The sequence below is a fragment of the Oncorhynchus keta genome, chromosome 13 (genome assembly GCF_023373465.1).
Source record: "Oncorhynchus keta strain PuntledgeMale-10-30-2019 chromosome 13, Oket_V2, whole genome shotgun sequence".
In the NCBI taxonomy this organism is placed as follows: Eukaryota; Metazoa; Chordata; class Actinopteri; order Salmoniformes; family Salmonidae; genus Oncorhynchus; species Oncorhynchus keta.
This window is the reverse complement of record NC_068433.1, coordinates 39,143,978-39,162,306: the sequence shown is the minus strand read 5'-3', so window position 1 is coordinate 39,162,306 and position 18,329 is coordinate 39,143,978. Positions and strand designations below refer to the sequence as shown.

The 18,329-nt window shown below is 41.4% G+C and overlaps 1 protein-coding gene across 2 annotated transcripts in view; it reads right to left on the bottom strand.

Moving 5' to 3' along the window:
- The window catches only part of LOC118392308 (myoD family inhibitor domain-containing protein-like), a 28,420-nt gene extending 10,318 nt beyond the window's left edge, over positions 1-18,102 (bottom strand). Inside the window, exons 1-3 of one of the 2 annotated variants that reach the window (XM_035784152.2) lie at positions 17,764-18,084; positions 17,316-17,478; positions 15,322-15,450 (exon numbers count right to left, since the gene is read on the bottom strand). In XM_035784152.2, coding sequence (XP_035640045.1) covers positions 15,322-15,450; positions 17,316-17,409 — 223 coding nt within the window. In that variant the 5' untranslated portion in view covers positions 17,410-17,478; positions 17,764-18,084. Of the gene's footprint in view, positions 1-15,321; positions 15,451-17,315; positions 17,479-17,763 lie in introns of both variants that reach the window. The other variant, XM_035784153.2, reaches the window with a different exon arrangement.
- Between the last annotated feature and the right edge of the window lie 227 nt (positions 18,103-18,329).

Below are 18,329 nucleotides of genomic sequence, written 5' to 3'. Positions count from 1 at the left end.
CTTTCTTTCTTTCCTGTCTGCTCACCAACTAGTGCAATTATTGTTAACAAGAGAAAGGAAAATCGAGTTCTAGCCCACCTCTTTTTTACAACACACTCAGCACCCAGGGAGACCTCTGACGAGAATGTAGATGTAAAACAATGCAATTAAAAACAGACACTGCTTTGTCTCCTCGTACAGCGGTCCGCACGCCGCCTCTATAAACAAATATAGACTTTTGGGATCAGATTTCTATGCAATTTGAATTAGACAACTGGTTGGCACAAAGGAGAATTCATTATGCTCCGATTTAAACCCAGGTTGATGGATTTGACAGCTTTTTACGTGACATTGTTAGTAAACTACGGATGGCTAACAAGAAGATTCAACAATTGCTTGTTTTCTTTCGCAAATATCCACATGTAACTTGTGAGATATCAACTTTGTTCTTATATAGTGAACATCAACAATCTATTCTGTAATAAGACACATTTTAACAGTGGAATTCAGAATCAGCAACGAACAAACCATACTATAACTAGTACAAAAGTTATCTTAAGCTGGCCTCCCAAGTGGCACAGTCTAAGGCACTGCCCCGCGTGACGACAGCCTCGGGTTCGATCCCAGGCTGTGTCACAGCCAGCCGTGACCGGGAGACCCATGAGGCAGCGCACATTTGGCCCAGCTTCGTCCGGTTTAGGGGAGGGTTTGGCCAGCCGGGATATCCCTGTCTCATTGTGCTCTAGCAACACCTTGTGGCGTGCCGGGGGCCTGTAAGCTGACCTCGGTCGTCAGTTGGACGGTGTTTCCTCCGACACATTGGTGCGGATGGCTTCCGGGTTAAGCGAGCAGTGTGTCAAGAAGCAGTGGGGCTTGGCAGGGTCATGTTTCGGAGGACTCATGGCTCTCGACCTTCGCATCTCCCAAGTCCGTAGGGGAGTTGCAGCAAAGAGACAAGACTAACTAACAATTGGATAACACAAAATTGGAGGGTAAAAGTTTTTTTTTTATCATTAAAAAATACATAATAAGTTCTCTTTAAGGTCAATACCCTTTACTGATGTAGCCTACTGGGTAGGTACAAACACAGTATGTAGGCAGGACTATGTGATGCCACACTCTGGTCTAAAAGACGACACTTGCCTATGAAATAAATTACCCATAGCAGCTTGTGTAATAAAGCAGTCTCTTTTCTCATACAGAGGTCATGGAGGCATCCACAAACGACCAACCCACAGTCTGTCTATTCTCTGCCTCAGCCAGCATAATTACCTTTCCCTTTGAAGAAAGTCAAGCTTTCAATTTACAAAGTATAAATAGTTATTAGGAAACCACCGCATAAAAAAGCAGCGGTTCGGGTTTCCGACACACTAGAAAGCCTAGAAAGTGGTTCAAGTGCGAGCCTACGAAGACATTTCCAAGGACAGGTTCCCAGTCTCTCGTGGAGACCAAGTTTTATTTTTATCCAGTGAAAGCAATGGGAGACAAAGATGAATGGACAGGAACAGGGTAATATTCATAATCATTGATCACGGTAATGATGATCCTGCATGATGAACCATGTAACCACACTGAACCAAGCCAGCTGGTAGAATGTACTGTAGAACTACTTCTGGTAATAATAGAGAAATAGAACTAGCAGCAATAGATAATAACAGTTAAACATCAACTTGGATAAGAACGGTATACTCTATAGACTGAGTATACAATATAAATACCTATGTAATATAAATGCACTGCAAAGTCAGTGTTCCTATCCGGAAAAGGAAACATATCCCCCATAAAAAAAAGGAACAACTCCCGCTAGTTGAAATAATCATAAGCGATTAAAATTGAACAGTTGTGTGGTTTACCACAAAAACTTGTTCGGAGCTGGTGGACATACACAACCTGACAGATCGCATTAAAACACCATGTTTAGGAAAGGGGGGAACACTTCCAATTGGACTTCTAACCACCCTATTTCTAACACATCAACAACTGTTGAGAGTGTACATCTGTAGTTGAATAATACATGGAGTAGTCCTCTACACAGGCTGTCAAACATATCAGATGGAACTGGGGGGTGAGTGGTTCTTGACTGTCTAAGCAGCATCCCAATTTGGTCCCTTGTATCTGACAGGCTCAAATATCTCGGGAGCATTTTTAAAAAGGCCAGTGTTTGATGGATTCATGAAGAACACACAAATATAATTGCCATTTGTCACCAAGTCTTCAGTGAGTAGTACGCGACGCCATGGGGACCGCAGCGCCATTGCGCCTAGAGAGCGCTACGGTCTGTGTGCGGGATCACTCTGTATGTAAAACTGTGTATAAACACCTACTTTTTTTTTTGTGGCAAAAAAAAGAGGTCCTATAGGAAGAATTCAAAATTGCACCCAGAAGACACAAGGAACATATCACACGGACCCAACAGGAAGACAGAGGAATATGTATGAACATCAACTCAAATGTGCTGCATAAACAAGAATTCTAAAATAGTTCAGGTACCGGAAATATAACTAAGAGGTCAAAACAGGGCAGCTTGGAAATTCTAATTTGCACATCACTACACTATAAGTCATAGGTAAGGCAGGAGCTGGATAGGAGTGCAAAAACTAGAGAGGTGTTTCTATGGCTCAATCCTTTTTAATATTAATGGGGGGGAGAGAGAGCAAGTTCTGTTTGCAGAGACCTATTAGGATGCCTATCATAAGTAACATACAGTTAGTTATTCAAATGTCACATGTCAGCAGGCTAAACAGATCCATCCAGCCCCATCTCCTAATAGCTAGCTAGCTACACCATGCTTGTGGTTAGTGAGTCAAAATGCACTGTGGAAAGTGGAATACTCACAGGAAAAATAATACAAATATGATAAACAAGATGTAAACTAATCCAATTCAAAAACACGAAAGACATTTAAAATGGTAATTCTTCCAGTAATGCGTTTGTTTATCTTTGTACTCTTTACATATTATAAACATGTCTCCTGTACATGTTCTGGCCTTATACCTGGTTGATCGAAATGCTAATTTGTGAATGTGCCAATGACCTAGCAGCGGTCTCATCATCCCCTAAACAGCCTGGGGTGGCGTTTCCCCTCCTAACAAACACCCCTGTAATGTCTGACTAGCTGGGCTGCTCAATCCAAAGGGATATATTTTCTCATTTGAAATTATACATCTCCCATTCCCATATTTATAGACGCAAAACCAGGGGAATTATATGTAGAGAAGGGGGGCAGCACCATGAACGTTATTACAAAGGCACCGCTTAAAATTTTCCTTCGGCATATCAAAGCTCATTTACAGTTTGACCTTCCAACTCTGTGACAAGGACTTCCTTTATTGTGTCGAAGGACAGGTTGCTGGAAGGGACAAGCAATGGCAGAATCATCATGAATTGTCCTTTCGACCACCCCAACTCAACACAACCCAGGCTGTGATCAATGTACTTGTGAGTATCTGGTGTAAAATAAAAAGCATTTTAATTGCATTGAAATTGATGAAATAAAACAAAACCTAGTGTGAAAATGTTGGGAGTGTTAGGTTGCTGTAGCTTAGAATAGCCTGGATAAGCTAGTCCAACTATCCTAGTCAAACTGTAATTAATGGAGACTGACTAGCATTCACCAAAAAATGTAGTATAGCAGGAAGACATTCAGGCTGTGATCGGCTTGTGTAAACGTATCCGTAGTCGTCACAGCACAAAGCTTGTAGACTGGATGTGTCTTTTTGAGTGTATTTGTATCAGGGACTTCATTGGTTGATTATAATATAATATTTATAAAACAAAAAAACTAAATGAGAAACAATGATAATACTTTTTAACTAAGAAGTAATTAGGGGAAATGTATCTTGCTTCAACAGAATAAAACAATCAGGATAACTCTGTGGTGGTTGTCGTGGTAATGTCAGATCACTCCTATACAAAAAAAAAAAATAACCTTCCAACTGATCACAGCTCTATTCATCTTAGCCTAGTGGCGATGGGCCATCTGTGCCTGTTGAGGGAACTAAATTACCTTCTCTGATAGGATACTCTATCAGCAGGATGTGACATGTGATGTGACAGAAGTATTAACTCTATTAGCCCCCCTATCCTTTATTCTGATGGTATTGTATAATATAGAATCTAATTCCTGGAGAAACACCCATATCTACACTCATGTCTTATTTTCCTGCCGTTTTGAATGAGGAATAAGTCACTATTACTCAGCTCTTTTTCACCGTGGCACACTTAATTCTCTGTGACAAATTATCATTCAAATTTAGGTCTTCAAATGTAACCTGCTGTCGTGATCTGACACTTGGGTGTTTTAATATTCTGAGCCATCCTCTCTTTCCCTTGTTTCCAGTCTCTTTCCTTCCACATTTTAGACTGCCTCGCTCTCACGCTCTTGATAACAATGACAAGAAAGCAGGGCGTCTGGGATTTACTAATTTCAAATTTGGTAATTTCGCCGCTGATTGAGGGGTAAAAAAAATAACCCCTTCGGACCTTGTTCTGCTTAATTACATTTTACAGTGGAGAAGGCAACTTGAAAGACGAGAGCTTGATTCGACGACCTGAACCTTTCAGGCGCTCTTGGGGAAGGTGGAGCCGATCATCAATTATCCTTCGATTTCAAAACGGAACATTTGGTGAGATGAATGTCTGGCTGCTATCTAAATCATTAAAAAACACAGAATGAGCTGCCTTTTTCTCTTAAATTAATCACATTCAGAGGAAAATCATTCACATTGTGCAAATGCCAAAAGCATTGAAGTTCTTCTCTTTCCCCCTCTTGTGTTGTGTAGAATTGTGTGCTGCTAATTTGAGTGGTGCTAATGTAGCATAACAGAACAGATCAAGGGCATCCACCACAGCCTTAAAACCTGAGTGCAGCAGAATGACACTTTTCTCCCTCCTTTTCATCTAAGATAGAAAAAAGACCTGCGCTGTGATTCTGTCTTGAGCTTTATCAAATCCCCATTTTTTTCCCCAATCTGTTTCCATCTGAGAGCAAAAGAGGAATGTAGTAAAATCAAATGTAAAAATGTCTTCACAAGTTTGAGAAAGTGCACATCTTGCACAGATTTAGGCTTTACACAGGCAGCTACCACATTTTCTAGAAAGAACAATGATGACGTGACTCAGAGCAGGCCTAGGGGAGCTACCAGACTCTATACTCGCAGAATGCTCCACCCTCTCTCTGACGACTCAAAACCAAAACTAAGCAACAGAGAAGCTGAGTGAAGGGGAGGGGGGGGGGGTAAGAAGGGGGAGTATTTTCAATTTCAGTTGAAATCGATGACTCACAGATTCCACCAATTTCAAAATCTCTTTGCTGAAGTTAGCCACAAGTTCCACAGGAAACTGACTTGTTTGAAATTCAAAACAGGGCACAATGCATCTGGAGGGAGGTCATTACTGTACTAACAGCACCTGAGGAGGACAAATCATTTCCAAATTAACACACAGCAACAACAAAAAACGACAAAAGAAACTAGGCAAAACTGAGCCGTCCAAAACAGCCAGCAAGTATAGGGTCTGTATGGGGCAGTCAGTCTATAAAAAAATATCTATAGACATGGTTCCTTTATTTGCTCAGTATCAATCTGAGCATTAACCAGAGCTAATGGGACAGCTGTGGGTCAATGGTCTTTGTCTTCATAGGTGCCAATCAGGGCCTTAAGCTGTGTGATCAGACTAGGGGACAGAGGTGCTAGTCTGCCTCTGAGTGGGTTTTTAACGGAGACGGCCGTATTGATTTCAGCTCTAGCCGGAGAGCGCCGTCTGCACTGTCTGAATGGAGCCAGCCCAGCCAGGTCCCCAGTCACAGTCCAGTGATCAGAGCCCTGACAGAATGACCTACCAGAGAGGTGGTGAACCTGCAAACACCGTGGGGGCAACATCACTCGAGATCTCTGTAATAGAAAAGGGTTTTAACCTTAATGTCGGAGCCAAAACCCTGTTAGAGGCCAAGTAATCCCCCCTGCACCGCTCTCATTTGAAGTGGGCCCCTATGTGTGTGTGTGTGTGTGTGTGTGTGTGTGTGTGTGTGTGTGAGAGAGAGAGCTTTCCCTCTCTCTGCTCCAAGGCACTACCCCTGTGCTGTGTTGTGGGGTTGGTTTGGGAGCCAACAGAGTGGAGCTGCACTAGGGCATTACTGTTCAGGGAATGCAGCAGAGCCTTTGTAGTAGAGTTGATACAATGGAGCTCTGTGCACACCTGCTCTGACTGCTCCAAGAAGACAGGTAAACTAGGGAATGCGATCTAGGCCTGTATGTTTTACTATTATTAGAAAAACTGACAATAATTTGAATTTGTTTGAGTCCTCAAATCCTCCCTCCAACAGCGCAAAACAATCAATCTTTGGTTCTCCATAGCCAAAAACCTTGTGTGTTTGAATTATGACAGTGATATCTGATATCCATATATTAGAAATATTTGTGTATGAGATTTCAGTACATAAATGGAGGTGTGCAAACACTGCCTTCGGAAAGTATTCAGACCCCTTGACTTTTTCCACTTTGTTACATTACAGCCTTAATCTAAAATGGATTAAATAAAAATACTCAGCAATCTACACACAATACCCCACGACGACAAAGCGAAAAGAGGTTGGTAGAATATTTTGATAATTTATTACAAATAAAAACAGAAATAGCTTATTTACATAAGTATTCAGACCCTGTGCTATGAGACTCGAAATTGAGCTCAGGTGGATCCTGTTTACATTGATCATCCTTGAGATGTGTCTACAACTTGGGAGTCCACCTGTGGTAAATTCAAATGATCGGACAAGATTTGGAAAGGCAAACACACACCTGTTGATATAAAAGGTCCCACAGTTGACAGTGCATGTCTTTCGGAGCAAAGTACAGAGAGATCCTTGATGAAAACCTGCTCCAGAGTGCTCAGGACCTCAAGACTGGGACAAATGTTCACCTTCCAACAGGAAAACGACCCTTAGCACACAGCCAAGACAACGCAAGTGGCTTCGGGACAAGTCTCTGAATGTCCTTGAGTGGCCCAGACAGAGCCCGGACTTGAACCTGATCTAACATCTCTGGAGAGACCAGAAAATATCTGTTCAGCAACGCTCCCCATCTAGCCTGATAGCTTGAGAGGATCTGCAGAGAAGAACGGGAGAAACTCCCCAAATACAGGTGTGCCAAGCTTGTAGCGTCATACCCAAGAAGACTCGAGGCTGTAATCGCTGCCAAAGGTGCTTCAACAAAGTACTGAGTAAAGGGTCTGAATACTTATGTAAATGTGATATATTTTTTTCATTTTATTATTAGCAAAAATTTCTAGAAACTTGTTTTTGCTTTGTCATTATGGGGTATTGTGTGTAGATTGATGAGGGGGAAAAAAACATTGTACGCATTTTAGAATAAGGCTGTAACAAAATGTGGAAAAAGTCAAGGGGTCTGAATACTTCTGAAGGCACTGTATCTAATCTCTTTTTTTTGTTTAAAACATCCACAATGAATAGGCTTCAACACTTCTGGAAATGCTAATTGGAATGCTTGAAATTTCCCAGATGAAATCCATCTACAGCAAGACAATGAGGAAATAATTACCACAGAGGTAGAATTACAATGGCCATTTTAATCAACCCCTGTGCTACCATTTCACCCTATTTATACTGTTTTTGATTCCATGACCCACTGGTAAGTAATCACTTGAAAATTACACCTCTGTTTTTAAATGGGCTCTTGCTTTAGACATTTTTTCAGTATAGACGGGGGTCTACTGGATTACAATAAAGATTTAGCTCTTGGATAACAACAACCACCATGCTTGTTCTTTTTGGCAGAAATACTAGCACAAAAAAAAGACATATATAAAATAAATAAAAGGTTTCTGAAGTTCACAGGACCTTACCCTGTATACTAACTAGGATGTCACATTTTGCATTTGGGTCTAACTGATCTTTACACAACACTATTCAAAACAATGACGATGTACCACTATTCTGCATTCATTTCATAGATGCTATATTGAGGCATCAATAAGCAAGAAGAAAGCTCTTCTGCAACATCCACCAGCGGAGCAATAATTCATCGACATACATCTACCATTGGAAGTGTCAAATATTAAAATTCCTAAAGGTCATTTCTACACCCGGGTAATAACCTTGAAGCTTCCCGAGTAAAAGCACAATCAGGGATTCACACAAAGGCCACACTAATGTCTTTCTTTTCAAGGCGACAGCCATGTCATTTGACCTCACGTCTCTTTATCCACGGAGAGAGCACTTCCAACTATTTGACAATCACAGTGAATAATGTGGCGATTAAACACCTAAAACTGGCGTTAGATCATGGCAATTTATTTAAGGCCCGGACCTGCAGAGCCAAAGCCGCCTGGAGAAGATATCAGCTGAGTGTATTCCCTTTAGGGGCCGAGCCACACAAGACCCTGCTAGCTGCCACATACTGGGGCCTTATAGTTGAAGGGCTCTAACAAGAAACAGTGACCTAAAGATACATGCCCTTTACACTTTGCATATTAAAAAATGTCAAATAACTTGAGCTAAATAAAAAAGTTTAACTGTTAAAGAGTAACTAATTAAATAACTTTTTTTCAGCGAAAACCAGATGTTTTCGGCTAAGTTGTAGTGAAACTCGTCAATTCCGGTATTCATTTTAACAGTTTATTGCAAAAGTGATATTTTGGTCTTTTAGTAGAAAATCTAGCTCTTTTTGCCCTTAGAGGATTAACTCTACCTTGAGAAGGTTCCTCTATGTCATCTCAATGGACGGGTTCAGTATGAAATACACTCCCTTCTTGATGTGCTGAGTGGTACCACCTCAAGGCTTCCCAATCTCTATAACTGGAACAGTCTGCTTAAACAGCTCACAGTTAGTTCACTGGTTGTGAGTTCTAATCCCACAAAGAGCAGATATTTTTCCTGTGCCCATCCACTTTTAATTCTGAAAAGTGAAACCATACCTGTGAGGGGTCGCCCTGATTGTAGTTGTAGATTTTCATACAGTACCCAAGAACGATCTGAGAGTTAATTTGACCATTGGAAAAAGAGCTACTTCAATATTGCAAATTTAATTGAGACCCTAATTTTCATTTTGAAGGTGAGAATTGTATTATTCCTAAAGCAAGAACGCAATAAATGTGAGTCCACATTTCATAGGGTTTTTTTTGTGCCCCATGGGGGATTTGAACTTACACCGCAGATGGCAATAGATAAAGAACTCAGCACCTTACCACTGTGCGCCAACTGTCTAGAGCCTAATATACTCGCAATGCACATAATTATATTATCAGTTTGCCAGTGGACTTCTGGTAAGTATGTTTTAGTGAGAAACTAAGTTTACCCACCCACAAAATTAATATTTAGGAGCATTCCCCCCCAACCACAACTTCTCACCTGAATGCATTCTTTTGGGGGGGAAGGGTTTGGGCAAAGGTTGAAATTAGGGTTGAAGTTACCCTTTAAGACAAAGACAACATGTTCAAGTAACAAGCGCCAGCTTTTTTGTTTGATTCATGCTAATAAAAACAACAGCCCAAGACAAATCACATGCAGCCTAGGGCACCCAACAAGTTGGAAATCGGACAGAGGGATGAAAGAAAAAAAGGAAGAAATTGGCACTGTGTGGTCAGTCAGATGATTTCCTGTTTCAGTAAGTCAGGGCTTCATTAGAATCAACCAGACCAGTTTAGTGTTCATCAGCTCCTCGCTCTGGATATCCAACATTGCATTCTGTAAGCTAACTGTATATTCAAAATATTTTTATTTCCATTCAATTTGCTAAACAGAACCTCTATACACAGATTAGGTTATCATCATTATTTGAAGTGACTAAAACATGTTCCTGTACCATTCCCTCAAAAGGAGATTTGTCGTCTCCATCACTCTCATATTCCCCAAACACTCAGTCTGTGGGAGGTGACTACAACTACTACATTAAAACTGTTATTTTTAGATGAAAGTGATGCATTTTACTTGCCAGAAGTGCATTACATACATTACATTACCAGGTAGGGCAGTTGAGAACAAGTTCTCATTTACAACTGCGCCCTGGCCAAGATAAAGCAAAGCAGTGCGAACAAAAACAACACCGAGTTACACATAGGATAAACAAAAGTAGTCAATAACACAATATAAAAATCTATATAGTGTGTGCAAATGGACTAAGGAGGTGAGGCAATAAATAGGCCATAGTAGCGAAGTAATTACAATTTAGCAAATGAACACTGGAGTAATAGATGTGCGAGTAGAAATACTGGTGTGCAAAAGAGCAAAAAAAGTCAATAAAAACAACATGGGGATGAGGTAGGTAGTTTGGTGGGCTATTTACAGATGGACTATGTACAGCTGCAGCGATCGGTAAGCTGCTCAGATAGCTGATGTTTAAAGTTAGTGAGGGAGATGTAAGTCTCTAACTTCAGCGATTTTTGCAAATGGTTCCAGTCATTGGCAGCAGAGAACTGGAAGGAAAGGTGGCCAAAGGTGGTGTTGGCTTTGGAGATGACCAGTGAGATATACCTGCTGGATTGCGTGTTACGGGTGGTTGTTATGGTGACCAGCGAGCTGAGATAAGGCAGAGCTTTACCTTGCAAAGACAGATGACCTGGAGCAGGTGGGTCTGACGACGAATATGTAGAGGGGGTCAGCCGACGAGAGCATGCAGGTCGCAGTGGTGGGTGGTACCTGGGGCTTTGGTGACAAAACGGATGGCACTGTGATAGACTGCATCCAATTTGTTGAGTAGAGTGTTGGAGGCTATTTTGTAAATTACATAAATGAGGTCGAGGATCGGTAGGATGGTCAGTTTTACGAGGGTATGTTTGGCAGCATGAGTGAAGGAGGCTTTGTTGTGAAATAGGAAGCCAATTCTAGATTTAATTTTCGATTGGAGATGCTTAATAGGAATCTGAAAGGAGAGTTTACAGTCTAGCCAGACACCTAGGTATATGCAATTGTCCACATATTCTAAGTCAGAACCATCCAGAATAGTGATGCTAGTCAGGCGGGCGGGTGCGGGCAGCAATCGGTTGAAGAGCATGCATTTAGTTTCACTAGTGTTTAAGAGCAGTTGGAGGCCACGGAAGGAGTGCTGTATGGCATTGAAGCTCGTTTGGAAGTTTGTTAACGTTTTTGGGATAGGGGGCAGCATTCGGAATTTTGGATGAAAAGAGTGCCCAAAGCTAGGGTATGAATATAATTATAGATATATTGGAATAGAAAACTCTAAAGTCTCCAAAACCGTTACAATAATATCTGAGTATAACAGAATTTAAATGGCAGGTGAAAACCTGTGGAAAATCCATCCAAGAAGTGCTATTATTTTGAAATGGGTGTTTCTCCATTGAAAGCTTAACCACCATTTAAAGGGATAGGACCCTGTTTCTGTTCCCCATGGCTTCCACTAGCTGTGAACAGTCTTTAGACATTGTTTCAGGCCTTTATTCTGTAAAATGAGGGAGAATGAGCAGTTTCAATGAGAGGCCAGTGGAATTTCCCCAACCTGTTTGGTGCGCAATCCCAAGAGCATGCCTTTCTTGTTTTTCTTTAATTAATATTGATGACGCTATTGTCCGGTTGAAATATTATTGATTATGTAGGCTAAAAACAACCTGAGGATTGATTATAAACATTGTTTGACATGTTTCTACAAACTTTACGGATACAATTTGGAATTTGTCTGCCTCGTGACCGCATTTGAGCCATTGGATTACTGAACAAAATGTGACAACAAATGCAGGTTTTTGGATATAAAGAGGGAATTTATCAAACAAAACAACCATTTATTGTGTAACTGGGAGTCTTGTGAGTGCAACCATACGAATATCATCAAATGTAAGTGATTCATTTTATTGCCATTTCTGACTTTTATGACTAAATCTACTTGGCTGCTAACTGTTTGTAATGTTTTGTGTGCTGAGCGCTGTCCTTAGATAACCGCATGGTTTGCTTTCACCGTAAAGCCTTTTTCAAATCTGACACGGCGGCTGGATTAACAAGTTAAGCTTTATTTTATATATTGCACTTGTGATTTCATGAAAGTTAAATATTTATAGTAAATTCATTTGAATTTGTCGCTCTGCAATTTCACTGGAAGTTGTCGAGGTGGGACGCTAGCGAGCCAGATGTATACAGAATGGTGTCGTCTGCGTAGAGGTGGATCAAGGAATCACCCGCAGCAAGAGCGACATCATTGATATATACAGAGAAAAGAGTCGGCCCGAGAATTGAACCCTGTGGTACCCCCATAGAAACTGCCAGAGGCCCTCTGATTTGACACACTGAACTCTGTCTGAGAAGTAGTTGGTGAACCAGGCAAGGCAGTCTTTCGAGAAACCAAGGCTATTGAGTCTGCCGATAAGAATACGGTGATTGACAAGAGTAGAAAGCCTTGGCCAGGTCGTTGAAGACGGCTGCACGGTACTGTCTTTTATCGATGGCGGTTATGATACACTTAGTACCTTGAGCGTGGCTGAGGGGCACCCGTGACCAGCTCGGAAACCAGATTGCACAGCAGAAAAGGTAGGGTGGGATTCGATGGTCCGTGATCTGTTTGTTAAAAGACTTTAGAAAGGCAGGGCAGGATGGATATAGGTCTGTAACAGTTTGGGTTTAGAGTGTCTACCCCTTTGAAGAGGGGGATAACCAGTGCCGCAATCCAATCTTTAGGAATCTCAGACAATACGAAAGAGGTTGAACAGGCTAGTAATAGGGGTTGCGACAATGGTGGATAATTTTAGGAAGAGAGGGTCCAGATTGTCTAGCCCAGCTGATTTGTATGGATCCAGATTCTGCAACTCTTTCAGGACGTCAGTTGTCTGGATTTGGGTGAAGGAGAAGTAGGGGGGGCTTGGGCCAGTTGCTGCACGGGGTGGCAGAGCTGCTAGCCAGGGTTGGGGTAGCCAGGTGGAAAGTGTGGCCAACCATCATCCAAAATTCCATGACCATCACAACCCTACCTACACCAGCTAGCTACAGTAGCTACCTTGGTTTGACAAGTTCTTGCTTGGAAATCCTTTTTCGAAGCTGCTCTGGTAAACAAACCAATGGCAAGTCATTAGCCTAAGACCGAAAAGGCACCCAGGAAAAGTTGAACATTCTAGAAACAAAGAGCTACTGTGTCAGAATGTAAACAATCCTCTAACCACAACTGCATGGATGGAAGCAATCGGGTTGTTGTTGCTATTAGCATTGCCGGAAACCACGCTCTCCTTATGGAGTGGCAAACACAAGAGGGGTTTAGAGGAGTTGGATATGCTGCTTTTTCTGATTCTACTGCTGTACTATTCGGACCTGTAACGTGGATAATCAAGTCTGTTTCAAAACGGTAAATCTTGAGGTATTGAGATTTACCTTTGCCAAGAGGCTAAAGCAGTGTGATTTAAGTGTAAAATATTGCTTTGGCAAACTTCGCAGGTTAAATGACAAGCAGTAAGAGGCATTGTGAGTGGGTTAATAGTGACACTTGAAGACAAGAGATTGGTTGGTAGTGAAATGGCAGAACATTCTGGATAGAACAGAACAGGTTGTTTCTATTATCACAGTTCTAACTCAGTGGGACTCAGTGTTGTAAATAGGGTGTGACATGTACTTTCCATTCAAAAAAGAAAAGTGAGAACTTTCCAATCAATTTATTTTAGTTTCCCCTATTATTTCTGCTGAACAAAAGGGCACAAAGATGCATGAGGAAGCATTTACATTGCTTAACACTTTACACTCGTGGGAATTGAAATGTTTTGCAGAATAAATATGAAATGCATAACCATTGTAGCAGTTGAAAGGGAAGAGTTTGGCGATACTGGGACAATTACACTAAAGCTGAGGATACAACAGTTCACTATACATGTTGCCGTATTTGTTGATAACGAAATCTGAAAATACACTGGAGACATTCAGTAACATGATAAGACTATTCCTGGAAAATGTGGGGTCGGTGCGTCATAAGACAAACAAATGACAGGGGTTTGGTTGAGGACTAACTGGTGACCCCAAGTGGCCACACACACCTCTCCAAAGTGTGCACAATTCCTAAGCAATTTCAATGCACTTCTAATGATTCAAAGAACAGCCTTCAACTCTTCTTGTCGAGCACGGTGCTCAAGTTCAGAATGCCTGCCAGTCGAAAACCATACAGCGCTGTGAAGAACATAGCCAGAGCTCTGACGTCATGTATAGCATGTTACTGTACAGCCACTATGTTCCAATTTAGATGCTTATTAGTGACATTTTCAACCCATATACTGGTATGAGTGTAAAGGGTTAAGAAACAACCAAGTGTGTATCACCTTAACTGCAAAATAACCACAGATTGCTTTGCTGTTGCTATGGCCCCTTCTCTCCTTTCATTAGTAACTGAATATTTCAACTAGGTCGCATATTTACATTTTAGTCACTTAGTACAGGGTTTCCCAAACTCGGTCCTGGGGGCCCCCCTGGGTGCACATTTAGGTTTTTCCCTAGCACTACACAGTTGATTCAAATGACCAACTCATCATCAAGCTTGGATTATTTGAATCAGGGCCCCCACCAGAGAGTTTGGGAAACCCTGATTTAGCACACACTCTTATCCAGAGCGACTTACAGTTAGTGCACTCATCTTAAGATAGTTAGGTGGAACAACCACATCAGTCAATAGTATATATTTTTTCCACAAAGTAGCTATCAGCAAAGTCAGCGCTAGTAAGGGAGATTTCCTTTCACAAATAAAGAGAACTAAGCATGTTATCTGCTTCACTCTAAATATGGCTACAGTGCAAACACACTAAAACACTATACGTGCCTTCTAAAATGATTTAAGTGCACTGAAAGGTGAAACAAGTGGGCCTAGACAGTCAAAGCCAAACCACAAGAGGATTTCCTCACTCACACTACAGAAAGCTGAAGGGTTGGAAGAGCAACCAGGGGGAAACATGCCAACTATTCGTCATTATGGCAGAATGAGAGAACGTGCATGTTACTTCATCCCATGTTATTTATTTAGACTTCAATACCATCTTGCCATTTCTCTCTAAAACTGGGAGGGTGACTTTTCAGAGGGACCATCTGTCAACAGGCATACGTCACTCTGCCACAGGGCCTAGCAGTGACAAGTGTTGATTGATGTTGCCAGTTTATGACTAGTCCGAAGGTACTGACAGAACATGGTCATGACAAAAACATTACTCAGGTAAGATAGCTGGGCTTGGCTACTGCACAAGGCTATACATGTTTAGAGTACTTCTGTCACTATGTCATTGTTTCTGTCAATGTGTACAGTACTGTTAGTACTGTTAATTGTTAGGCATTGTGTTTTGTGTGGATCCCATTAAAGTAACAGATGAGGATCTGGGCAAACACGTAATAGCAGGATTTCCTGAGGTGCCCCGCATTGTAACACTTACTTCGAACAGGGTCACAATAGGTAGGGTTTTCCCCCGTCACGTGACTTTGTACTTCAATGGACGTGCCTCTGGGACACGGTGTTCTGGATGGGTTTGTAGTTTCAGATGATTCGTTACTGCCACAAGCATCTAGGATCAAAGCACACAACATAAGAAATTGAACAACTGTTTAGCCGAAAAAGAAGGGGGGGATGAAGAGCACGACAAACAGATTGTTTGCATGCCCTCCGTTGAACAACTCAACTGGTCAAAATAAAGACGCATTATGTACTTCTACTCAGAAACAGATGTAAAAGGTGAGGAGAAGGTCACCTTCGGTGGACGTAATACTAATTCCAGAGACAGAAGGACAAGCCAAGCCAAGCCAGGGCTGCCTTATTTTTGCCAGAGAAAACATTGTCCCTTTCCGTTCCTTTGTCGAAAGGTTACACAACAGAGTCGGGAGCAAGGCGGTTCAGGTAAAAGCCAATGCCAGATTTCTGGATCTAATTTTCTCTACTCCCGGCTGTGCACTACCTGCCAAGGTTGTTAGAGCCATAAAAACAGCATTCATCTACATTGAAAAACATATGTAGGTAAAAACCTGCTCCAATAACTATGCAAAAGGTCAGCCCGTCTCTCTGAGTGACGTTATTAGTACTGTGTGTTCCCTCATCAAATACTGTACATTAAATGATCATTGCAAGAGTGCCGTCTCCATTCCTGCTGTGTTTAGCCTATAGGCTACAACAACAAAAAACATCTACAATGCCTTTATGACATACAAAACGAAAGGAGAACCAAGGCACTCTTCATACAATTAATTAAAATGCCTTTATTTGTATGGCATACTCAATGGAAACAAAGTTTTACATTTCTCATGCGTTTAGGCTACATGGCTTTCGTCAGGGAATCTTTATGACATAGTTGAAAAAACAAATTCCCGGTTGCTTCAGACCAGATCCTGTTTTTTTTCTTCTTCATTTTATGTTTTGGTTGTAACCATAGCCCTTTTCATGTTGTTTTGTTCTGGAAATGAAGGTGATGAATGGCTCAGCACAACATGGCAAATGTTATTTTCCTTAGCCGGATGATGTATTTGTTGCAGGCCTGTAATGCTGTCGCTCTGTTTAGTAAGCAATGGAAGATAGATAAATGAGCCACAGTGGCTCTAGAGATACAGCCCAATCCTAGCCAGAGGCAGGGGCTGATAGATGGCAAGTCTTTAGTCTTGGTGTGACTCCCTCCCTCTCAGATCGATGCACACTTACAGTAGCAGTGTGTGATGCATCGCTGTATTTAGTGATTACAGTTAGAAATAAATTAGCCTATTCTCAGAACATCTACAGCCTCCTGAGAGAGGGGAAATCCAGTCTTAACTGAGAAAGGCTTTGAAGGTCCAGCAAAAATCCATTTGCCACCCGTCCCTGTGATTGCTTACTCTGTCCTACTTTGCTATTTTTGACAGTGCTGTAATGATGCTTGGTATAAATAGGATGGGTAACGGTTCAGTGGCTGTTTGAAAGAAGAAGGGGGAAAAAACGGGGCCAAGCTTATTTTACATGTGATAATCTTACGGGCAACTAGAAAGTTAATTAAAAACTATAATTGGCTGTGGTTCCTGCTAATAGTCACCAAGGCGTTCCTTCAATCTTTATTGTGAAATAATGAAAACATTATCATGCCTAATGCTGGTGTATAGCTACTGATGTCTGGGAAAAAATGACAGGAATATAATTTAGAGGGAATGTGTTCATGTTGGTTGTTATTATTGTTCTGAGTGAACTGATGGATTCTGACATGCAAGGAAAACAAGATCATGATTTCAATGATGACTAATTTCCCATCTTGACCAAGTTAGTATTGATGGAATATCCCAGCAATGGTAAATTGCCAACAGTGTTAATTGAAAGTGAAAGAGATGTAGAGCACCAGTACAACACGTCACTAACTAAATAAACAACAATTGCATAACAGTCATGTTGTCAGCCCTTATATGCAGTATAATGTCATACCGTGAGAGTTTGGGAGAAGAGGACTTGTCTCCTGTTGAAGGTCCTTCCCTGGCCCAGCAGGCCCTTCCAGAGGTAAGACGGTCTCAGTGGACATGAGACAGTCCTCTTGGAGTGATACGCGACAGATAAAGATGAGCCTCCTTTTCCTCCTTAGTCTTCAACCCTGGAAATTTTAATGTAGACTTGAGTAACAAACCACTACTCAAGTAAACGAAAATGAGCAAGTCACTGGTTCTCTCTCATAGAGAGCAGAGAATGAGTGACGTCAAACCACAATATGTCGTTAAAAGTAAGTGGAATTTTCCCACTTCACTGCCTTACAGAAACTATAGAAACGGAAAGGAAATCTTCAACTAAGTCGTTTAAATGTATAAATATGGTTATTTATTATCGAATAAATCAGAAGCCATACTATGTAAACATGTATAATAAGTTTGTTGATAAGTACCTTACAAACATGACAACTCCCTGTCTCAAGTTTGACTCACTCCCATCCCTCCTCCACAGTGAAACGCCTTCTCGTTGGAAAATTCCGCAAGAGTTGTAAATTCAAATATCTCCAAAGTTATCAAAACGTTTCCAATGATTCCGTTTATCGCGCTATTCGCGCGGGAAAAGTTGAAATATTGCTTCTAATGTCATCGACATTCTGCTGGTTCGCTTGAAAAAAGTTTGGACTAAAACATTTTCATCATATCCGGATTCCCGAAAGCCACTCGCGCATGCTCGGCCAGCTGCAGAAATGAGAGAGTTCGTGTGCAGTGTGTCTAAGGACCATGGGAAAATGTTGGAGAAGTAAACTTTGACGTGGTAACTATTGCCACTTGACTGTATCCTTAACAAAGTGTCCTCGAAGTATAGCTGCTGCTCTTTTGCTCTGAATAGTATTACCTATCTTGATATCCATCGATGCACCTTGTCCAATCATGTGGCAGAGCATCCTCCAAGTCATCACACAACTCAAATAGTTTTTGTCTAAACTATTAGGCTGATCACTACTGAAGTTTAAAACTT